This window comes from Ambystoma mexicanum, chromosome 5q (genome assembly GCF_040938575.1).
Source record: "Ambystoma mexicanum isolate Mex_15411 chromosome 5q, UKY_AmexF1_1, whole genome shotgun sequence".
Lineage (NCBI taxonomy): Eukaryota > Metazoa > Chordata > Amphibia > Caudata > Ambystomatidae > Ambystoma > Ambystoma mexicanum.
The window spans coordinates 516,782,300-516,807,667 of NC_090933.1; the positions used below are offsets into that span (position 1 = coordinate 516,782,300).

The following is a 25,368-nucleotide window of genomic DNA, read 5'->3' on the forward strand; positions in this document are numbered from 1 at the left end:
ATGTGTTTTATTTGACTGTAACTGTAACACTGTATAAAAATGGGATCATTCGGCTGCAATTTCGCCGTGATACCTTCGGGTCTTGGCGAGTAACAAATGTAAGAAATAAATAATAAAATAAGGAGGGAAAGCGTTTGTAGGAAGGGATGATCCACAGTGTTAAAGGCATCTGGAAAGTTAGAACGGGGGTCTGAAACCTTTGGCTCTCCAGATGTTTTGGACTGTAAATCCCATCAGCCGTACCCAGCATAATCAATGGTGAAGAACACGGGAGTCGAAGTCTAAAACATCTGGAGAGCCACAGGTTGCAGATTCCTGGTCAATAAGTATGCAAATGGAGAAGCGCTGAGTGGGGGCACTGGTACAATGGACAAGGTGCCTTATATTTTGGTGATTGTAGTGGAGAAGTAGGAAGTAAAGTCATCAGCAGAGAGGGGGGAATAATAGCCTGGAGGGCCCTGGATAGTTTTACAGTGGTGCGACTTGAGAGGAAATCAGATTAGTGTAAAAGTAGGATTTGGCTGTGTCGAGAGTTATTGTCGGATCAGTGGAGAGTCCTTGTAGTCCAACAGTATAAGTAGCGATGCTTCGTTGTCTTCATCAGATGGTTGAGCTGGTGAAGGAGCAGGCAAGGTAGTGATCATTGAAGGGGGTAGACAGGGCAGAGTTGAATATGCTAGAGGTGATTTCAATGGATTGAGCAAATGGAGGAGAGGGAGCCTGGAGCGGGATGATGACTTGGTTGATGTAAGGACCATGGAGCTGGGCTTGAATTTATATTTGGTGATAGAGTGGGTGGATAAAGAGGGCGAAGGGAATGGTCAGAAGGTGTAGGGAGGAGTCAATTGTGGGAGCATAGGTCTCTGAGGTGCAAGATAGCAATATTAGATGAAGAAGGTTTCGGGTGAGAGGTTATGTAGGTTGACTAGTTGTAAGAGGGAGTGGAATTAAGTTGGAGCCGTTGGGGATTTTATCATTTTGGAGAGGTTGAGGTCACCAATTATGATGGCAGAGAAATCGACTGGGAGCGTTTCAAGAATGAGGACAAGATCAGAGACTAAGTTGAGTGGGCACGATAAATGTGAAGGATGGATAGTAAGAGGGATGGCGGCAAGAAGTTGGACTGAGATACGGCCAAAGGAAGATGGAGTGAAAACAGAGAGGGGAAGAGTTGCAAATGGTGTATCCTTGGTGATCATGTGACCAACACTGCTGCCTTTTATAGAGAAATGAGAGTAGTAAGAGAAAGGGGTAAAGTCGGTGTGAATGGCTGACAGGGTGACTGTCTTATGGAGGGGAACACAGGTTTTGGTATTAGCCATCACCCAGCACCTGGGGTGATGGGAATCCCAATGATTTGTGACAATTGAGGTCTTTTGCAGAGGGATTGGGCATTCCAGAGAGCCAGGGTGAGGTCAATAGGGAGAGCAGAGGTAGAGTGTGTGGCATCAATGGTGTTCGGGAAGTGAATGAATTATGGGGATGGGGAGACCAGAGAAGAGGTGTCACGGAACAAAGGAAGGAGGGGTTGGCAGAGACCATGGGAGAGAAAAAGGAAAAAACAGTAAAGAGGAGGAGCAGGATTGGCAGAGTTCTGGTAAGCAGTAGTGAATGGGAGGACGTAGTGAGAACCACAGGGTCAGAGGTGACCAAGGAATTACATTTCTGAATCACAGGGTCATGGGCATCAACAAAATGCAATTTTAGAAATCCCAGGCCCTAGGCAACCATTAAATGCACTTTAAAAGGTGCAATTGGTACATGCATTGGTGGAAGTTTATAACCGTGATTGTGCAGATTTAGGAAATAGGCCTCATGTTAGTTGTGCATTGATAGATGAAATGATGGAGGGGGGGTAATAATGCTTAATGGATGTCCCTAGGACCCATCAGGAACTAACCGGGCAAAACAGAGCCTGCCCTTGTCTGTGCAGCCCTCTGTCCAGAAGCATCCCACCACCTGATGTCCACAGCAGGGATTGACTTGATGGAACATTGGTTGGAATGGCCAATGAGGGATCTGCCCAATTTCAATTTGGCCACTAAAGGGAATAACGGGCAAAATGGAGACCAGGATCTTCACCAGCTGAGCTCCCACTCCACCAGGGAGTCTGGTGTTGTTGGCACTGACTGCAGGCTTCTGGCTTCTTGGATGCATGGCAGAGATTACAGCTTCACAGGGATATGCTGATAATAGCTGGAGCGGCAGGTTTGTGACCACAAAGGCTAGCAGATCTCCCAACCCGAGGACTTTCCTATGTACGTTTTTAGAACTCTGGGACAAGAATAGAAATATGTGCTTTATAGACCTCTTCCCTCATTCTATCAGGGCCAGGCGTCTGCAATGTTGGCAGCATTTTAATTGTGTCAATGATCTCTTAAACCGTAATCTGATCCGCTCAGCACCACAGCCACCCCCTTTCTCAGTCTGACCAAGTGAATCTGCACGAAGTTTAAACATTATGCACCGTGACAGGCATCTCCTGTGTGTATAGGTTCTAGAAAAAGGCATTGTGAATGAGGGCAGAGTCTCTGCTTCTCGTGCCTGTCTGGTTGACTACTTCACATATTTTGGACCTACTCACGTCTCTTCTGATCAGCCAAAGCAAAGCCTTCCCTGTGCATTCACTCTGGGAAAATCATCAGGCAGGCATGTTCTGCGTGAAGAACCCTAAAGAGTGCCCATGACTCAAATTTGATCATGTTGGATGTAGGTTCGACCAACAACGACGGCTCCTCTGTCTGCTCATGTTGCTTCTCAAGCAAGTGCATGTGTGAATAGTCTATAGAAAGTCCGGCCTGCTTTGCTTCAGTATGCCACCCTAGATGGATAAACCGGTCCCAATTACACATGCCTTCCGCGTGTCCAAGACTGTTACCTCCACATTCCATTTCCTTTCGGGGACAAATGAGGGATGTGTGGAAGTCCACATCCCTGAGGACATTGGCTTAAACATGCCATGCATAGGTCAATGTATTATGTATCACTAGATGTGGTAAACTTTAGAACCACTGGGAAATAATCTGCGAAGGTGCAGGTAAAGGGAAAACAATCTTTTACTTTCCTCAAGTTACCAGGTGAGCTCAGAATGTAGTCTATCTGCAAGGCAGATCCATGCAACAATGCGTGAAATGTAAACTGTTTGTTAATTTTATACATCATCCTCCATGCATTCACCAGCCCAAGCTGGCCCATTCCATCACGCAGCAACTGAGTGGATCTGGTTGATTCCCTAAGCCACTGCATGATTTGTCCAACACCAGTTTGTGGTCTCAAGCCAGCACCAAGTTCTGTTCCGTGATTGAGGACATAAAGAAGAAACCTTTCCAAAGTATTCTGAAACTAACAATTGGGATATTACTGTAAATGTCGTACCATGGTCGGTCTTCCCTGGGTTGCACAACTTCCTCCATTCCTTGGGATGGGGCCAGGCACCTAACTTTGTCACAAGCCCCTTATGTTCTTCTTCAACCTACCAGTCAATGGGACCACATCATCTTCCCTGCCAGCACAGGCTAGGTTTCGATGGCTATTATTCGGCCATCGCCCACAGAAAAGAATACAAATGTTGCAATGCACGATTTCCTACAGTTTCAGAGTACCACCACTCCTTGGTTTCAGAGCAGGCTATTGGGACTGAGGAAGTTGTTTGTATTTAGTGTCACCTTTCTCCTCACCTATTATGTTATGTTATGGGTATTTTACGCCCGAAGGCATCATGGCCCTAAAAGCGAAGAAGCAGTAGCATTCTGAGGCTCAGAACAGAAGTGTCTTCAGAGAGCGACGAAAGACCAAGTGGTCATCTGTGGCTCGCAGGGCTAAAGCACCAGCACCGAAAAGGCCCGGCCACCAGTACGTGCCAATCTGATACAGGAGACAGATAGCAGAAAGGCAGACTGGGAGTGCAGGGGGCGAGCCGGAACATACCAAGGAAACTTATGCTGGATGTATTCTGCTCCTAGCTTGTAGAAATCCCAGTGGACAATACACATGGACTTGAAGAAGATCCTCTTTTCAATGGGAAGCCAATGAAGCTGCCTGAGAACCGGAGACATATGGGCTCGAAAAGAGGGATGAACCATAGATCTGGCGGCAGCATTTTGGAGTAACTGAAGCCGATTGGTAAGATACAGAGACTGACTAAAATAGAGCGAATTACAGTAATCGATTGTGTTGAGCACCAGTGCGGCCAGCACTGGGCCAGGATATTTGACTGGGATATAGGGGAGCACTTTACGTAAAGTGCGTAGCTTAAAATGTCCAGATTTGCACACAGCCGCCACTTGCTTCGAAGTGGATAGAGAAGATGACATTATTACCCCCCAGATTTTTTACTGAGGCGGCAGGCTGAGGAGACACGACAGGGAGGTGGGCCAGAACTCTGATGTCCAAAAAGAAAGAGGGCAGGACGTCCCAAGAACAAGCACCTCCATTTTATTGGCATTGAGTTTAAGCCAGTTGGCCGACATCCATGCACCCAAATACTCGAGGCAACTCCTCAGTCGAGCCACAGTATCTTAACAGGTAAGATCCAGCTGAACTAAACTCTGCGTATCGTTCACGTCAGAATAATATCTAAAACCGTGTGATAGAATGAGAAGACGAAAAGGTCTAATGTATACGTTAAGCAGAATGTGAGAGAGTGTGGATCCTTAAGGGACACCGCACGAGAGAAGTACAGATTTGGAAAAAAAAGGGGGGAGTGATACTGACTGGGAACAGTTTGCCGGGGCCTGGCCAGTGATGCCTAGAGGTGATACATAATCAGCTGTGCTTGGCTTCAGACTAGAGCGAGAGGATCCTTTCCCAATTGGGTCAGATTTCCTAAGCAATTAACGAGGCTATTATGTGATGGACTCGAAAAATCTGTCTGTCAATGGACATGAACTTCTCTTCACCAGAGCCCACTGCATCCCTCCATAACAGGCTTGTCCGATTACATTTGGGGAGCAGTGCTGCATGATCTTGCTTTTCACGTCCTTTTGAGTTAGACATCATCAGCGCATATCCATGCACAAGAGTTGTGAGAAATCTTTCTGGAATATGGGGCTTTACTCCCATCTGTTTTAAAATGCACTGTTGATCTTCACAGACCATGCTACTAATATGATTGATGTCAAACAAACAAAAAAGCAACACCAGGCAGCTTCCATTTGCAATCTGGTCTTCCATCTTTTAAACTGGGACATAAGACAGAATATCTTCCTGGTGCAGTATCACATGGCAATTTATCTGCATTAGAGGAAAGCATCTAGCCTATCTCCATTATACCATTACCAATTGGAATCTCCAGTCAGATGTGCTGCTTCAGATTTGTGATATGTGGGGGTCCTCCTCTGATGGATCTTTTTTACCGTGTAGGTTAACCAGAAATGCCTAGCTTATGCCCCTTAGATGACAATATGAATTCACCTCATGTGTGGTTGCCCTTTTCATTTCTTGGGTTGTTGCCTGCTCTTCCTCTCTCAAACTCAAAATAAGCAATAATGGCTTCCTGATTCTGATTGCCTCACGTTGGTATTCCGGGGCCTGTTTCTTGTTAATTTCCACTTAATGTTGAAGGGTAAGCAGAACTCTTGATTCAGCAGGAAGTCCGCTCCTTCATCCCTTGCCCCAGTCCATTTTGATGCACCTTCCTACTTGGGAGGGTGGCGGGGAAAGGGAGGGAGGGCGTGAGTTGCAATAGGGCCAAACCCCTTTGGAAGGGGTTCGGCCCAGATGTGGGTTCATTGTTCAGTGTAACTAGTGAATAGAGCTCTACCTCTCTGATGGTGCTCAAATGCCCAACATCTGTTATCCGACCGAAGGTGGGGCCCGTTTAGGGGCTCAATTATACCTTCGTGAGAGGGCACGTATTGGCTTACACGTGACCTCCACATTCATGTGCCATCAGTTGCTCCATGGCGGCTGCTTCCATTTACTAGTCCCATTTCTTTATCCTTACATGGGTGGCCTACGCGTTCATCGGGCTTTAGGAAACCGTGAGTCCGTTTTCTATGTTTGCTATTCCCATTTCATGGGACACCTCCTTCACCTCTCCGGCAGCGGACTACGCGGTTTTAGAAAGGGCTACGGCGCGACTTACAGGCCGGATAGACCTGTTACATCGGCGCCATAAATGCAGCGCTCATGAGACACCGATAGGTAGGATTCTTACTTCCAGGCTATTTTGCGAGATTGGTCTAAGTCTATCTATGGTACATGAGGCAGGCGATTCGGCATAACGTGCACCACCTTGCATCCTATGCAGGATTCTGTTTATGCACTCCCTTTCGAGGAGGATCATTTACTGCCAGCCTTTCTAGGTTGTAGACCCCACACCTTTGAACTAACGGCGGGTCCGCTTTATTCCTTTTTCTTCCCCTTTCTTTCTTCAGTTTTGGAACAGAGCTGTGAGGACGCCTTATTTTCCATCCGTCCCGCTTCTCCAAATTCGATTACTTCGGTCTTGTTGACCACTACGACCGCCGGTGGAGGGACATTGTCTTAGGATTTGTCCTAGCCCGCGGATTAAGGTAAGCAACCGTGTTCCTTTTTGGAAACACAGTGGGCGATAGACCGAGTCCCCTATGTGTCTATCTCCCTTCAGTAGTGGGCCCCAATGGGGCGTGGGGGTCATTTTTACATTTTTATATTCACTCTCACTTCTAAATTTCTTTCGCTTATAGACTCGGAGGTCCTTCCTTGTTTTACTTTCCCTTGTCGCGCTTGGAGTAGCGAAACATCTCTTGGAGGTACCACTACATCTCTCTCAGTAAGTGTTGGGCCCACACAGCCCTTTATGTACCCCGCTGCTGGGGCCTATGGATTGTTTGGTTCTGGGGCCTGGTGTGTTGGGACACTCGGCATGTTGGTATTTGGACACGGTACTACCCCACACACCCATCCCTTTTTGTTTCTTGGGGGGTTTTCATATTATTGATTTCCATTTTACCCTCCTCACATTCTTTGGTGATCGTGTATGTTTTCGCTGTTCCCTTTTTGGCCTGGTGCCAGGGAAGGGTTGAACGAATGATTAAATTCATATGGGGGCTTTTTCTATACTGACGCAACCACTTTGGTTAGGCATAGGCTCCCACTTGTACACAGTAGTTTGGTGTTTTGTTGGTGGAGGATTTCGTTTCTTTCCCATACGGTTTAGTATATTATCTTTTCAGTAGCTGCATCTTTTGGGCTGCTAATACGCCTTTATGTGTTAGTAATATAATCATTTATCACATCCACAGAACTCCATTTTTCCTGGGGTCCTGATGAAGGCAGCATAATTGATGTTTGGCCAAAACGTCCTTTGCATCTCTCCACGTCATTGAGCTATGCTACATGACTTAATAATGCAACTATGGACGTAGACCTGGGATGTGTGTTTTTTGGTCAGGCGTAATTCACTACGTCATGTTGAAGTAATTTTAGAACTTGTATTAGTTGACACTGCTCTATGGAGTATTACTGTGACTTGTTAGCCAGATAGGGCCAGGAAGACAGCATGTGTGCCCGGTCTCCCCCATCTTAGAGAATTTTGGCTGTGTCACCTCGAGCTTTTATGAATTAACCACAAAAATGCTATTAGATGTATATATACATTCTCCACATTAATATATGTTTGTATGTGGCTTGTTTTATTCTGTGAAACGTAGGACTCATGCCTATGTAATAAAATTAAAAAAAACGTTTTTATATTAAATGAAAACTCTAGTGCACTGTGTATTACATTCTGTGTGGTGATGTGAATAACCTACGGAGTGGGACCCAGTATGAGTTAAGACTACGCCACTAAATTTGTATTTGTTTTTGAATGGTTCATCCGGGGGACACCCCCAAAGTGTGTTGATCCTGTTACTCATTTGTCCCCTGTATGCCTTTGAGTACTTATCCCATGTGTGGCAAGATTCAGACAGTTTGTTGCTGTTTGTAGGGGTTCTAAGTTGTTGGCTTTTTCGCCTCTTTCCCTCCTTTGAGGTTTCACATTGGGTGTAGGTGGTGGGTGTGGGTTTACTGGTATTCATTATTTTTTGATTCCTGGGTGGGGCTGTGTCCGTGGTACCTGCTTCAGCTTGAGTGCCCTCTTCCCCTGGCCCGAGTCTTTCTTTTCTACACTGTTTTACACTGTACAGTGCTTTTTATTTTGGCATCACCTGTCCTTTTTTATTGGGGCAGGATGGCGGATACTGCTACGTTAAGTTTCACGGAGGATCAGATTACTGATATACTTAAGGGTCCTTCCTTTTTCGATCCAGGCAACTCTGATATCAATGCCCCCCAAACAACATCGGGTGAGGATTTGCTCAAGCTTAAGAAAAAGTCTTTTCGCACTGAACTACATGGGCATTTCCTTCGGGAATATTTAAAGGCCAATATTATTCCGGCAGGCTTAGTGGTTAGGAATGAACCGTGTTTATTTCTGGAAGACGAAATTTATAAGACTAACTTTAGCTTCATTGCTACTAAGTGTAGCCGAGATCTTATGTATCTTACTTTATCTACGGCGCAACGCCTCACGAGTCATATACAAATTGAACTGGATGAGGCGGAGACCAAATTCCGTACCAGCACGGTCATTACCAATGCACAAGAAAAACTTAAGGAGGTCCAAAAATCATTCGAGGAGTTTAAAAACATTACCCTGACCAAAAAAACGAAAAAATTGGCCAAGGACATACAGGAGTTTAAGGTAGAGACCGTTTATCCATACCTGGCAGCTGACTTCCTTCAGATTAGAAATAGCAAGAATCAAATAGGAGGTCAAGCACGGAGACAGGGTTCAAGAGTTAGCTTTTCGAGCTTGGGCAGTAATTCATCCCAGGGCTCCAATCAAGGATACAATCCGGGGCCTTATATGCAGGCAGTACCGCAGTATCCCCCTGGGGCCCCACCACCAGGCTATAGACCTTTTTTAGGCAGAGGTCCTATACAAGATCAATTCTGGGGCCCCCAATACCCGCCCCCTATGTGGTTCCCCCCCGGCACGCAGGCACCGGCAACGCAGGAGGAGGTAACCCAGACTGATCCACAGCTTACTCTACCTATATTTAATCTGTCAGGAAAAACTCACGCAAGCACAGAAAAATGTCTTGGCTAAGGGTCTTTCATTTGTCCCCACGACCAGCACTGATTGGTTTGTAGTAGAAACAGACATCAAAAAATTCCTGAGGAAAGTTAGATTGAAGTCTTTCTTCAAAAATTCAGAACCACTGGAAAAATGTTCCGATACGGGACTAAAAGGCCCCTCCTCTTTCACACCTACTGACAACCAGGTGACGAAGGATATCCTTACCTTTGAGAAATGTATACTTAAAGGGATCCGGGACCTAGAGCACAACAAACAGCAACTCAGATATAATCTGACCAATCTTGAAAGACAAGCCATCAAATCTTTATCTGAGGATTCTGAACTGGTTATCAAACCTGCTGACAAGGGGGGTGGCATTGTGATTTTCAATCAACAACAATACCACATGATGGTTTCCAATTTATTGGATGATACGGTCAGCTATAAGAAAATCAAAAAGGATTTGAGTCAGGATATACAGTCAGCCACGACTATGGCACTTGAACGGGGTTGGCTTTCCAAAGATGAGTTTGACTTTTTGAACCTTTCGGAAGGGCGCACCCCCACATTCTATGCTATCCCAAAGATACATAAGAACGTTGACAACCCCCCGGGGCGCCCCATTGTTGCGGTGTGTGGCTCGGTTCTTGAGCCTATATGCAAATACATTGACACATTTTTGCAGCCTCTTAGCCAGGAAACTAACACCTACCTACGTGACAGCACCTCAGTGATTAGATTGGTGGAAGGGAGGCCATTCAACACAGAGGAAGAAATCCTTGTCACGTTAGACATATGTGCACTGTACACGAGGATCCCTCAACAGGAGGCAGTCCAATGCATACGCGAAATCCTTACCACCGAAAGATCACCCCGCAACACTACTGGTGAATTCATTTTGGAGTTACTCACGATGGCCCTGGAAAAGAACTATTTCCAATATTAAGATCAGTTCTTCCAGCAAACACATGGGACGGCTATGGGTGCGGCTTTTGCCCCCAGTTTAGCCATACTATATATGGCCATGTGGGAACACCATTTTGTCCTCTCGGCAACTAATCCATTCGTGGGCCATATCAAGCTATGGCGACGTTATATCGATGACATTCTCCTAATTTGGCAAGGTTCGGCCACGGCCCTCCAGGAATTCTTTCTGTGGATTAAAAGGCAACATACAGAGATCAAATTTACTATCAGTTCTAGTATTAAAGAGATCCAGTTTTTGGATCTCAGAATATATGCAAGGAATGGCAACCTAGAATGCTCATTATTCAGAAACCCCACAGATAGAAACACTTTACTTCACTTCTCGAGTTTCCACCCAAGGTGAGTAAAGGAGAGCCTTCCATACGGCCAATTTCTACGATTGCGCAGAAATTGCACGTCGATTACTGAATATACCACCCATGCAGACAACCTCAAAACACATTTGGTGGCACGGGGCTACCCCAGTAAACTGGTCACCAAGGCGGCTAAAATAGCGAGATTCACCTCTAGGGAATGTCTTCTCACTCCCAAAGCACCAACCACGGAAGAAAAACTGGTCTGTGTGTTGCCTTACACTACGCACACTTATGCAGTTAAGAAGCTGATCAAGAAATTTTGGCCTTTGGTTAAATTAGAATTAAGCGATGAACCAATGCCACTATTTGCGATGACCAGACAGAAAAACCTGAGGGACCTGTTTGTACACTCGAAACCTCAGATTCTGAGAAACAGAACTACTGGTTGGGACCTCCGTCCGCTGGTTGGACATTTTCCATGTGGAGGCTGCTCAGTCTGCAAATACACCAAGAGAATCAAAGAATTCCAGGTGAGAGGCAGGAAATGGGACATTCGTGCCATGACCAATTGCAAAACTCCTAATGTGATATACTGTATTCAGTGCCCATGTGGCCTTAAATATGTCGGTCAGACCTCGAGACCTACCCACATACGGATTGTGGAACATAGATCCCGCATTAGGTGTAAGAACATCAACGCGCCACTAGTATCGCCATATATGGAATATGGCCATTCCCCCGAGGATCTATACTGGTGGATCTTGGAAGCATTTGCAAGACAAAATATCTCAGCATACAGACTCAACCTGGCCGAGGCCAGGTGGATACACCGGCTTGACACCATTGAACAGGGTCTAAATGAAAGTAACCCCTTACGGTGGTGACACTCTCTTATTCCCCACTTTAGACAGGTTTCTTATTTTCCTCCCATGTCTAATGTGCGCCCTAGCCACTCAACACAATCTGAGGGTCTTGGTTATGCCCCTCTTGGAGTGTTATTTTGTTCTAGGCCCCCGCCTGTTACTGTTTTGGTTCCCCTCGTTCCAATTTTACATCTACATATTTTTTCAAAAATTCAGCTGTCCGTGGGTTCCCCACAGGCAGTCTAGTATCTATTTTATTTTTGTGTCTATTGCTAGCAACAACATCTGGCACTGGACCACAACACTAGCATACTTAGTACGGTACTATTAGTATGGACAGTCTATTAACTATTATCCAGTATGAGTTAAGACTGGGCCACTAAATTTGTATTTGTTTTTGAATGGTTCATCCGGGGGACACCCCAAAGTGTGTTGATCCTGTTACTCATGTGTCCCCTGTATGCCTGTATGCCTTTGAGTACTTATCCCATGTGTGGCAACAAATGCCCAACATGGCTGCCATGCCCAACATGGCTGAAACATGTCTGGAGTTACTTTCATTCCTGTGCAGGAGGGGCACATGGCCTAGCCACTTGGGCTGGACTACTCCCTCTGGTAGCAGAGTCAAGAGTTATTTGGCTGTTCTGCCCCTGTTATGGCACAGATATGCCAAAAACAATTAAATGTGAGCTGCTCAGAGCCAGGCCAGTAGTCATGATAAGATCAAAGCTCTCCATACATCACTTTTTGGTGTCTAGCGTAGCTTACAACTGACTTGGCACAAAGATCACTGAGACATATGATACCACTGGTTGTATCCCACAGACCAATAATGACCAATAATAATTAAGATCAGGACTATATTTATAGCCACATTTTGTCCCATTGATGTGCAACTCAGAAGATAGGGGTTGAGATAGATTGGTGACTTGAGCATTGTTTAGAGTTAACCTGCCAATGTATGGGCTGGACCTAAAATGGTTCAAAAGCACCAGACTAAGAAGTTGCAAGGAAGCAGCCTGATGGTAAAAATGTTGGTGGTAGAATGTGTACAATATATAATGTACTTCTAAAACTAAGATACACTTGGATGCAAATGAATGCGACATCAGCCAGGAAGTATTGAATTTTAGAAAGCACAGGCATGCTACAAAGCAAGCATTGAAAAGTTGGCTACTGGCATGCGTGAGGGGTCAGATATGAAAGCCGGACACAAAGTTGCCATGTTTTGGGTTAGTCTTTTATTAAAATGAAAGGGTTGGGAAAATGCCTCTCCGACCCTGCTTTAAGAGGAATTTCCCTACCTAAAACCAAAAACAAAGGATTTGTCTTTGTTGGGATGCCAGAAATCAAAATCGTTCTTGTGTCCAAACGTTCTATCCTGCCCTTCACACTACAAACTAAACGATAAGGGAAATGTCTTTAACCTGGTATTTGTAAAAAGTGTTCATAAATGAAAATATAATGGTTCCAACATAAAGGTTCTCAAAGGTAACTGAACCTTGGTTCCAGAGGGTGGTTGCCTTCCCCTGGATTCTTCAATAGGATGGCAATGTCTCTTGTTCCTACAATTCTCTGTATCTTTCCTTGGCCCACAACAATCCTGTTGGGTGCAAAGCTGTCTACCCTTGGCAGAGGTCTTCAAACTGTGGGGCGCGGCCGCATCCCAGGGGGGGCGCCAGAGCCCAGCATGAAATGTAAAAAAAAAATAAATCTTTGGCAATGAGAAATGGGAAGGGGCAGCTCACATGGTCAGACTGGGCCATAAAACGGTCTCCGGCACCAGTTGCAAATGGATATTCAGTGTTTTGTCATAGACTGTTTGAATAGTACCCAATGGGTTGTTTTTTGTTCAAATGTAAACAAATGGTGATATTTAAAGAATATTTATTCAGCAACAATGGTCAAAACTACTAGCTGCATAGTGAAATAACTCCTCAAACTGGCCCACATTGGCCAAAAAAGTGGCCCATTTTTACTGGCCTACACTAGCATTTTGCATGTTTGGTACGGTCATTGCCCTATAGGCCAGTCCAAGCCTGCCGGCTCATCTATAATGGGTCAGGGGGCGTCCACCCACTGGCCACCTCACCCATTATGGAGGAGCCGAGGAGCCAGCCCAGTGAAACACTGAGCACTCCCTCAGCTGCTTTTTCCAGCTGAGGGAGTTCTCCTGGGCTGGCTGAACTGTCAAAGGGAAACTCTGTTTGCCTTTGACAGTTCATTTCCCCAGCCGCACATGATCACTGAGCCATGCAACGCTGGGTGTGTTTAGCTTCGCCAGCCTTGCATAGCTCATTGGAAATGCTGGCTGGGGCACGGCATGTATGTATGTGCGAGGGGGTGCTCCTGCTCCCCCTCGCACATACGGGCAGAGCAACCTGGAGCGGGCCATTTTAGCAACCACGCGAGGTACGTTTATGGCGATTTATTTTTTATTTTAATGTGTATGGATGTGTGTATGCTTGTGTTATGGGACTGTGGTGGGAGCAGGATGTGCTGCAGCACTGGGATAGTTGTGGGAGTAGGGTGGGGAAAGACCACGCAAAAGTTCATAGTGATTTCTACATACTGTCCATCTGGCACTTTTGGGGGGGCCCAGCCTGCCCAAACTTTGCTCAGGTGGGGCCCAGGCCAAAAAAGTTTGAAGACCACTGCTCTATGGGGTTACTCTCATCACCTGGATTCTTCTCCAACCGCAGTGACTCTAGTGATTGCATGGTCTATTTCCTTGCCAGGAATTCTTCTTTTTCCTGTGACTACCTGACATACTCCCCTACCAGGATTTCTTATATTCATAAGCAACAGTTCCTTGTTTACTTCCACAATCTTTATTCAACAAATTCAGTCCTTTCTTGGGACTTCTTTGTAGGTTTCCAGTTTCCTGCTATACTCCCCTGCCAGGACTTCTTGTGCACTTCCAACTGCCTTGTATACTCTCCTGTCAGGATTTCTTAAGCACTTGCAACTGCCTGGTATATTCTCCTGGCAGGACTGCTCATATGCGTGTAGCTGCCTGGTTTACTCTCCATATGCTTATTACAGTTTCCCTTTACATTCACAATTGGATAACTTTTCCTGGATTCAGTATTTCTAGTTTTGTTTTCCCCATATCAACATTCCATGCATTCATATCATGTTGGGGGTTGCAATTTATTCTGCCTTTTTGACTCATAAACAATCTTCTCATTGTTCTGTCTCTGTGGCTTTACAAAGTTCAAATTGTGTTTGCCGTGGTCAGCGAAACTCTGGGGGGTCTCCACTACGCTTGGGCTGACTAACCCGCTCTGCATGTTGTTGTCCGTACCATTCGCGCTTACACAGCATATCTCTGCCGCTTGCCTTTTACTCTGGACCGCTTTGACGTCCCTCCGTGTTCTCCCGTCACTCCATTCCTGCACTCCTGTTCGCCTTCAGGTCCCAGTGAGGGTAACACTGCTTCCTCCAGCTTCCAAAGGCCCAGGAATCGTCTTGTGGTTCCTGGTGTTCTGCGACCCTGCTTGCTCATGCAATGACTCTTGCCTCCAGCTTCCGCACGCTTCCAAGGGAGATCCAAAGTCTTCTCCAGGGCAGCTTCTCATAGTTTGGGTTCTATTTTTGAATGTCCTGCGCACAGGTGCCTTCTCCAAACAACTCAACCCCTTATGGATCTTGAGGCTCCCACTGCTCTATCTTTTCTTTCATCCTCCACATCTCAGTACTTAGGGGTTGGGGGAATTGGAGTCCACTAATATCAACTGATGCTCAGTACTCCGGGGAATCGCTCTCATTGATTTTGGATGGAAGATCAGTTCTATATATGAAGGGGAATTGGAACTGAAAAAAGGTTTTCATGGAGATTTTACTTTTCAGACCATGGATGGCCTAAAGGATGTTGGGAAAAGGTTTTCCTATTTTCTCTAAATGGGGAATAGATGCATAGCAATAGGCCAATAGGTTATTAGGTATAAGGGGGGTCTTTTCCATTGGAAAATGGGGGATACTGCGTTTCATCTATTGATGCTATGACGTCTCCGCAGTGGCTGTCTCCTCCTATGTGATCCTCTCTCATATTGCCGTCCCCAGGGTCAGGATCAGGTAGCGGCTGCCGTCCCCTGGCCACATGGGAGGAGGTCACCTCTGGGGAATCCGTGATGACTCTGTTGGATTCATCGCACATGCCACTCACTCTGAAGCGAAGTAATTGCTCTTTCAAGAGAGGTAGGCTAGGTGTTGCTGCTCCTGGTGACCTACCACCATGGTTTACACTATGTTAGAAAGTGCAAATATAGAAATAATGCACTGGTTAACACACAACAGTCACACGTCAGTGGACTATGTATAGGTGAATTTGTGGTGACGTGATGTGGGGAACTTGGTTTGTACAATGGTATCAGTAACACACAGTGGGAAACTGGAGGTGAATGCAATCCAGACATGATAAACTTATTTTCTGGTGCAAAACGTCATAAATGCAATTTAAGAACTAAGCTGCATGCCACCCAAGTTCAGGAGAATTGATAGCTCTTTAAAGAGAAAGATTTGCTTTTTGTCAGATCAGAAAATGTGATATTCGGCCGACAAGACTCCAATTAAGTATAGGATGAATTTAAACTACGTAATATGTAACGTGTGTTGTGAAGCAGTAGTGTAGTTTGGTGAGGTTGAATTTGTAGTGTGTTGGACTTTTTCGTAGTAGTACATTTGGACTGAAATGCACTGATTGGTGTTTTAAAAAAGATTCGCCTTGTCAGAGCAGAAAATGTGAGACTGACCGTCCAAGACTCAGATTAACTGTAGGATGAATTTAAGATCCCCAATATTTAAAGTGAGTGTTGTGACGCAGAAGTGTAGTGAGGTTAGTACATTGGACTATGTTAGTACTGTAACACCTTTTGTTTTGCAGGTGATGCTCCCTTTGAAGCCGCTCGAAATGTGTGTCCATACATTTCAGCCCGCAGATGTCTGCCTGCCTGTCGATGCCCATACATTCGCTCGACATTTGCTCATTTGTTCCAAGGTTGTTTCTTACTGAATATTGTGAGTGGTTCCTGCGCATTGGGGTGGGTGCATAGGTTTGTGCCAAACAGTTTCTTGTTGGTGATGGGACCTTTCTGTGTGGGCATATTTCACCAGATATGCGCATAAGGTCATTCGTGCTGAATCAGGGGTGCAACTAGACCAGAACTTCTGAGTGGGCGTTTAACTCTTTATGGACTGTGTGTGGGTAGGGCAAACTTACTGCTGAGGCGGATATTCTCAGCCAAGGAATGTGTGTAGAAACATTGTCTAGTCAGCAGCAAATTGTGCAGTTTATAAGCTATGAAGCCACTGATGCTGCCTGCAAACATGATGGGATTTAAGGAGAAAATGCACATTTATGCTGCTACTTGCCAGCAAGGTGATGCTGTGGTTGTGACGCGATGTATGGTTGGCATTTTCAGCAGCTAGTTTGTTGTGCATTTCCAGCTGCATTGTACCACAGTCCCATTTTAGCCGGAGTGTCGCTATGGTTGGAGTGTCTTTGAGGTGTCAGAAGGGAGGCCCGCAGGCAACGGAGTACACATTCTTGGCCCTGAAGGCGTGCCATGGCATAGTGTAACGTGGCCAGATGTGTCTTAGCCTAACATCAGTTAATATAGCATAACAAGACCTAAAGGCCGCAGAAAGAATGTCATCGATGGATATAAAGAAACTCATGTGACCAACTGGAATGGAAGTCCCAGAATGCAAACCAAGCACTGCCCCCCACCCCCCCACATGCAAGGGCTGACATTCTGATTACGTAAGACCTGACTTCTTGTCATCGATAATGTATTGTGTGGTTGTATCTGCTTCACTCCTAAAGTGTGTGCCCTTTCTTTAAAAACAATGTCTCACTTTGGTTGTCTTTCAAGCATGCACCGTTTTTTAGGTGATTGCTGCTCGGTGGGGGCTTTCGGTCGGACCTGTCCCATCGTGGTTTCAATAACCTTCATTATTTATGCATAAGAAAAGCGGAGCTGCTAATCATGAAACGTGCTACGGAAGTCATAGTCGGGGCACACCCTTTATTGTGTTTCATATCCGGGTCAGCACAGCGACCGCCCTGCAGGTGACCGAGGTGCAACCACGGGATTTCGGAGGGCGCTAAAGCCCCATTAACCCCTATCGTCTGCAAGTGCTGTGCTCCGTGTGTGTGTGTGTAGTTTTTTCACCTGTTAATCCTGGGTCTTAGCTCTGTATCACCCGCCAGGTGTCTTCATGTGTCTGTGCTCTTTTCATCCGTTCAGTCCAAGCATTGGTGTTGAGTTCCATTGGCACACACTTGCGTCACTCCAGTCTTGTGCTGTTCTCATCTGTTCATTCCCCCTGCTGGTGTTAAATTCTGTTTGCACGTATTGGTGGAATTCTCGACCTACTCTGCATCTACAAATATATCGTTGAAAAAAATCTTAAAGTGAATGTATGGAGATTAGCGGATCTGATTTGGGAAATGTTTGCGGTGTGCACACATTATAAGGACTAGATGTCTGCCACAAATCATCTTCTAGTAAATATTACATACAACATATTTAGATGCAATTTAGATGTGTATACATTTAACGTGCCCTTTTTAAAAGTGGCACATGTCCACGTTTTCTGATGACGAGTGCGACAATGGAATAACCTGGCACTACATCACACTGGGGTGGGGCGAGAGGTATGATGTGGCCATAAGAGAGTTATAACCTCACCATTGTGTAATGAGACCCAATGAAAGCATAGGAACTCGAGTGGGCAAAGCCTGAAATCTCACCATTGCCCACCCCGGAGGTTCACGTGCCCAATATGCACATAACGGGGAATGTGCAGTCCTTTTGGGGGCGTGACGCAGGGATCTTCCTTGGCTCATTTGTAGGGCAGCTGGAGTGATGGTCACAGCTACCGTCGGTGGCAGGGTTGGAGATGTATTACCATGCAGTGTGCATGACTTTCCATGCAATCCCACCTGCTGAGGCTAAAAGATTTTGACCGCACTTGAAAGTGTGTTGCAAATTGTTGGGACTGGTGTGATTTCAGCACCCCGCCCCTCCCCTCCCCTCCCCCCCAAAACGGTGAAGAGGGAGGCTTAGAAAAAGATGTTAAAGCAATTTCTCACCTGCAGCCCTTTTATCGAGTTTTACAAACACAGCAAAAAGACTGATTCAAAGGAAATCCTACCAGAAGCATGGAGTCCCTGGAAGTGGAGGGGGTAGCTCAGCATGTCATCGTAGAAAGGCGGATAATCTGTAGAAACCTATGCCAACTCTGTCTGCCTGGCATGGACACATCTATTATACATTAATGGGATGCTGGATTTGCATGCTTGGAACCATGACGATCGAAAAACCTTCCATACTGTCCAAGCCTGTGTACATATCCACACATCAACATGCTTTGGACATATTCTTGGACTTTTATGGATAGCTATAATTGATTGCATTCGAGCCCAAATACATGATCAACTATGGGGAAGTGACAATTGTATTGGAGGAGCTGTATCCAAGGTTCCCTGTGAAGCCCACAGATAACCCGTGGGATACGGAAATGGTTGAGTTCCGGCAAAGATGAGCAGACTTACATTGATGCTTCCAGGAGGCACCAACATATACTGAAAGAAATGCATGGTTTGCAATGGAGGAGAACCGGCACTGGGCTTGACTTATGGCATATGAAGCCATGGGGGAATATCCCTTAGCTCATGCAATGTCAGGGGACACCAAGGAAAAGCTGGTACAGCTGCACCACCTTTGCAGGATGTACTTTCCTAGCAAGAAAATACAAAAGAAACATGTGGCTCCCCAATCTGGCCCCTGCAATTCCCATCCAAGTTCCCAGGGCTTATAGGAACACTTGCTTTGGGAGTGGCCACGGGCGACCATGCTTTGGAGAGGTATGCAAACAGTCCAAGTACTTGGCCCTCCCCATTACAGAGGTACTTTTTTTTAACCAACGGGCCCTATATAATTTATATAGGCTACCCTCGGCCACCTCTTCTCCCTCTCTCATCTCTGACTGCCTGTCCGCCATCCAGGAGTGCTGTGCCACCAACGATCTCTGCCTGAATGCCAGCAAGACTGAGATTCCTCTCATCGGCACACCCTCCTTTCCCGACACTCTGGCCGGCCTCTCTTGGTCCTCTCCCTGCTCCCACCTGTGAGGCTAAAAAACCTCGGGGTCATCTTCGACTCCACACTTTCCTTCTCTCCTCCCATCTCTGATATCTCTAAGAAGTCACACTACCAGCTGCACCTCCTCAAAGGTATTCCACCTTTCCTTTCCTATCCTTTCTGCCAGAAGCTCACTGTCTCCAGAGCCCTGGTTCTCTCTAAACTGGACTATTGCAACAGACTCTTTCTAGATCTGCCTGCTTCTACCCTCCGCCCTCTGCAACTCATCCAGAACAGGACTTGCGAGACTTGTCCTTGGCCTCAAGCCTAGGGATCGTATCTCTCCAGGACTGAAATCTCTGCAGTGGCTCCCAGTGGCTGCGAGGATTAAGGTCAAAACCCTCTGCATCATCCACAAGGCCTTCTGGGGCCTGGAGCCTCAATACCTGCAACTCTCTCTTCCTAAATAGCTCCCTTCTCGAGCTCTTCGCTCATCCACCTCCAACTCCCTCAGGGTCAGTCGCTTCTCTAAGCAACGAGTTGGTGGTAGATCACTTTCTTCGGCCGGGGCCTCCCTCTGGAACAGCCTCCCCACCTCCGTGAAACTTGAGGAGAACCATCTCCAGTTCCGGAAGCACTCCAAACCTTTCTCCTTGCTTCTATTTTTCTCCTCCTCTCCCCTGCTGAGTTCCTGGCTTCTACTGAAAATGCACCGATCTACCTGTCCACCCTCTGATCTCGGGCCCAGGTCACCCCCCTCCGCCAGTCACACTCCTGCACTACCCTCCTGGAAACCGCCGCACTTGTGGACTCTTCTCTGTATCCCTACAGTCCTACCACTAGCACTTGACACCTGATGCCTGCACTTACCCTTCTCCCTTGCACTTGCCACCTGCTGGCCATACTTTACTTTATTTATTCTATTATCCCATGTATTGCACTGTCCCCTTCCCCCTGGCCCCCTGCACTTCCCCTTACCCCGTCCCATGCACTTGCGCGATCTGAGTGACACTTGGCCTAGTAGGATCGTTGTCTGTCTTTCCTCTGTTCCCCCTCCCTTGCCTCATCGCACCTTGAAACACTTGTGTATAGGCGCGTTATAAATGCCATATTATATCATATCATTATAATGAATAATAAACAGGACCGTACTGTGGGTGTTGGTAGATTACTGTGCGTTACTTTTCCTTGCAGGAGAATTCGTTGCGTTCTTCACAACACATGTTGCCACATGTATATATGTGGGGGGGGGGGGTTTAGGGGAATAATTAAGGTAGGGACTTTAAGGAGCAGGTTAATGGGGGAGTCCCCCCGCATATACATGCTGCAAATTGTACCTGACCAAAAAATACAATTCGACGAATTCTCCTACGAGGAAATGTTTTCGACCAAATCAACCCAAAACGAACTGTTAAGCATTAGAAGCCAAACAACAATGGCTCGCACTATATCTGTATGGCGCCTAGGATGGATACAAAGATTCGGCAGTGATGTCGAAAAACCCTGCAGGGAAAGCTATAGTCTGAGAGGAGCCTTGAAATGTGTGCATTCTGGCGAGTGGCTAGCCCCTGCCTAGTTACAGTTTTTCAAATACTTAACAAAGGTTTAACAGAGAACAAAAGAGCGAGTAGAGAATACGTGTATTATTTACAGATCTACCAGAAGTGCAAATGTGTGTTTAAACCCTCTTGATCTCGCTTAAAATGTATTTGATAGCTCTGCCATCCGTTTTGGAGACTAGGTTTATTGACCCGACATGTTCTTTCCTTCACATAGATCATGTGTTTTGATTTCTCTTGCATTAGGGGCGCAGGATCTGGACCGCATTCGTTTGTCTACATACAGAACGGCGTGCAAGCTAAGATTTGTACAGAAAAAATGCAACTGTAAGTACTGACGTTTATATTGATTACCAGTCCCCCTTGCTTTGATGGCTTTGCTTGTTTTAAGGACAAGTCACGCAAAGGATGACTTGTTACTGATGGGGTGTCTCTGGGTTTCAATACGCAACCCCCCCGCCCCCCCCCCAAAAACCTTTTGGGTGTACTATTGCATAGCCAATACTGCCAGTAGTAAAATACTGATCGGCAAAGTTTACTGCTCTGCTAGGCAGCAATCCTGGCGGCATTGCGGTCATGAATTACTGTCATTGTTTCTGATTAATGTGCATTAAAATGTACCTGTGGTGCTAAACATTCCGTCAATCATTTTCTTGATCAATTTCATGGAGGCGGATAAGGGTGCAGCGGGCATTTGCCCCTCCAAGGTGAGGAGGTAGATGTTTGGGGAATCCACGCGAAGTATACTTTAGGTAGTGGCAGCTTGTTTTGATTTTGACCCTATTTAACCTTTGCTCAGATCCAGTTTAGTTCCAGTGGCAATTATACCTGCTTTTAGGTGTCCCTGATTTCTGTGAGGGGGCTAACCGGTCATTTTAACAGCAGCTCTTAATTTTAGCGCTTGTACTAATGGGGTTGTGCCTTCTGGACTGTGTGAATTGCTTACGATAGAAGTGCTCATGACCTCAAGGTTTCCGGAGATGTTCTTCCGAAAATGCATTCATTATATATTTTATTTCGAATTTTGACACTCCTCCCCAGCAGGGGATATATGCAAGATGAGGGCGTTCCGAGACTACCCAGGAGAGGTTCTCTTCTTGTGAATTTAAGTTTCACGAAATGTTGGGTGATCCTTTTTTTTCCTGTACATCCTCGGAGAGCTAGAGAGCTGAAGCTGTTGCTTGAGAATCATGGGTGATCCTTCTTTTGGAGGCCCTGGTCTGGGCTGAATGTGTGGCTTGTCCCGCCGCATATTAATGTAAGGCTTGAAGAAGAGCAAGTCTTTTGAGTAAGAAGGGTAAGGTGGCTGGATGGGGACAGGGGGGGGGACTGCTTTGGGAGTTGGAATCCTCATCCTCCACATTTTAGCTACACTCTTGCTGTTTAATTAATACATTGTGTTTTACATAGTGCTTCGTGCCGCATTTCTCCTGCTTCCATTCACTGTAATATCGGGTGGTATTACCCAATTTAATGTTCCTCGATTTCAGAAGGGTAGAGCACCGAGATGGCCCTGCTCTGGCATTTGTTTTTGTATTTTAATTTTTATTTCTGGGGCACTTGACAAAGAAATCGGCAGCACATCAAAATGAGTAAATGGACAATGAAACCAAAAATCTCTTAGAAAGATGATCTGCTTTGAGACGATATTTGAAAAGTGAAAAAGATGAAGTAGAGTGGAGAGAAAGGGGGTCAAGCATTCCACTGCCTGGGTGCAAGGAGGGGAAAAGAACGAAAACGGGAAGAGGCACAAGGACGTGGAACGGTGAAGTATCAGGGAAACAACTTAATGTAAATAAAACATGTTTATTTACTTACAATAAACCGGCGCCCTGCTATGCCGCTCACACTCTGATCCCTGTCTCTCTCCTCACCCCTCTCACGTTCCGCGTATTTCAAATACCAACATTCCTATCCTTGCAGCATGCAGGTACATCACAGCCAACATAATAGAAGATGGAATACTACTGTTAACAGAAAAAAAAGACAATTGTATGGGAATAAATAGAAAGAGGTAAGAGAAGACAGACAAGGAGGAGCAAGGCCATAGGGGCACTTAAAAACAATCCACATTAAATTCAGAAGCGAACGAGATTCAAAGGGTAGCCATTGAAGCGAATATAGAGCAGAGGAAATAGAACCGAGGGGCAGCAAGCATTGGGTACAAATAGATGAATGATAGCTGGAACAGACTTGTGTCTGAGGCAAGCACTTGACGTTTGAGCTATTCACCCACGCAGCTTGACTGTATTCACTTGCTTTTGTACTGTCTACACTTTGCTTTGCCGATTTACGAATTGTTTTTACCTGTATTACATAATATTTATTTTGGATGTGGTTTATTGTTTGTAAAAGCATAAATTTTTTTGATGAACAAATGTAGCGATTTGCATTGAGTTAAACACTCCTCTAACGTGGAGCCAGCCTACATTTCGCAAGTTCTCATCCAGTTTGGACCGACTTATCCTTCCAAGGTCGATATTTTAAGTATTATTAATTTGGCTAATAATAATTACTCTTGCAGTGCTTCGAAGTGAGACGAGTAGGCATGAAGCACTTTATAAAAACTTGATATTGTTGTTACTATTTTAGTAATCAAGACTGGCACAAAGCATGGGCACAACTATATGCAAATCACTTTCACGGCCTTTTGGGCTATCCTATACGTATTCACACAATGTCTTTCTTTGCTGCTACAGAAGAGGTCAGTCCATTTAAATGTTGGAACTATGTGGATGAACGGGTGGAATGGGATTCACATATATGGATAAGGGTCTTTCGCCCATAAGTGACAAAACAATTAGGGATTAATATCCATGTGCCAGGCTGATCCCCATCCGTATATTTTGTGCATAAAGAATTTCAAATTTTGGTTCATTGCAATTTAATTGTTATAGTTGTTTTGATTAAAGAAAATCGTGAAATTATTTCGCAACATTTCAACACACTTGATTTGTTTAGTAAATTATAATCAACGCTTCTGTGTGCCATACCAAATGTTTTATGGGATGTAATCCACTGAATACTTGTGGGCTAATACATATAAGATGCCCAAAAATAGTCTGCAAAGATGACTCCCATGTAGATGCCTTGTATTGGACTCCGGAGTAATACCCTTCAATTTTATAGCTAGCTACATTGGTAAGTCTCCAGGATTCCCCTTTTTGCTGAAATTACAAATCATGGGCTACCTGTGCGGCTGTCTAGGGCTCGCTAATTAAGGGGCCCACTCACCTTCAGAACAGAGATTAGGAGGGAAGAGTTCCACTCCCCGTCACCTGGCATTTGGGCCTTGCAAATAAGGGTATCTGTCTCTTTATCACTGGTGAATGGCAGAAAGTCTCCCTAGTTTATAGTTATTGTATGGGTATTAACAGCTGTTGGGGGCTTTTGCAATTGGAAAACCCAACACAGCTACAGTCGGCTACTGAAATCTGTGTCCTTTCTCAAGACAATTAAATAGTCACAAAATAGTACTCCATTTCCTTCTTAAACTGTTTTATTTTTTTAATGGCTACTTTTACTTGTACACTTGATTATAAAGATATAATCCTAGTTTTTTTGCTTAACGGATTTTTATAAAGTTTTATATTTTAGAATGGTTTATTGCTATGTGCAACTGGCGAGGGGGTGCTGACCAATAGGTAAGCCTGGCATGTGGGTGTGAATCCACAATCGCTACCCGCATTCTTTCGTGGCCGTCAGTTGCCTTTGCCATTTTTTTCTCCTCCACCCTCCCTATGTCCTTCCCGGTCACCGCCTACCAGTACCACAAACAGTAATTGCCCACCACGCCCTGACACTCCACCCCAACCAACTTTGCTATCTCTCCAGGACTGAAATCTCTACACTGGCTCCCTGTGGCTGCGAGGATTAAGTTCAAAACCCTCTGCATTGTCCACAAGGCCTTCTGGGGCCTGGGACCTAAATACCTTCAACTCTCTCTTCCTAAATATCTTCCTTCCCGAGCCCTACGCTCACCCGTCTCCAACTCCCTCAGGGTCAGCCGCTTCTCGAAGCAACGAGCTGGGGGTAGATCTCTCTCCGCGGCGGGGGCCTCCCTCTGGAACAGCCTTCCTGCCTCCCTGAAACTTGAGGAGAACCATCTCCGGTTCCGGAAGCACCTCAAAACCTTCCTCTTCACTTCTGCTTTCTCTCTCCCTCTCCCCTGCTAAATTCTTCACCATCACTGCGCTGATTCTGCAACTGGGCCACTCTCACCGACCTCGGTCCTGGGACCAGTCGCTCTTCACTTGCACTGCCTCCCTGGCAACCCCTGCACTGCGGGACTGTCTCTGTATCACTACAGCCCCCCCCCCCAGCACTTGTCTGCACTTACCTTGCACTTGCCACCAGCTGGCCCTATTTATTTAATATTTTATTTCTATTCTACTTATTTGTACTGCACTCCCCCCCTCCCCTTGCACTTTTTCCCTTCCCCCTACCCCTGCACTTGCGCGGTCTGAATGACACCTGGCCTAGTAGGATCGTTGTCTGTCTTCCCCTTGTTCCCCCCTCCCTGCCTCG

At 45.8% G+C, this 25,368-nt stretch overlaps 1 protein-coding gene across 20 annotated transcripts in view; it reads left to right on the forward strand.

Moving 5' to 3' along the window:
- DTNA (dystrobrevin alpha) overlaps positions 1–25,368 on the forward strand; it is a 742,978-nt gene that overhangs the window by 273,430 nt on the left and 444,180 nt on the right. For all 20 annotated transcript variants that reach the window (XM_069621000.1, XM_069620998.1, XM_069620999.1 and 17 more), the window contains exon 3: positions 21,088–21,168. In XM_069621000.1, coding sequence (XP_069477101.1) covers positions 21,088–21,168 — 81 coding nt within the window. The remainder of the gene's footprint in view (positions 1–21,087; positions 21,169–25,368) is intronic.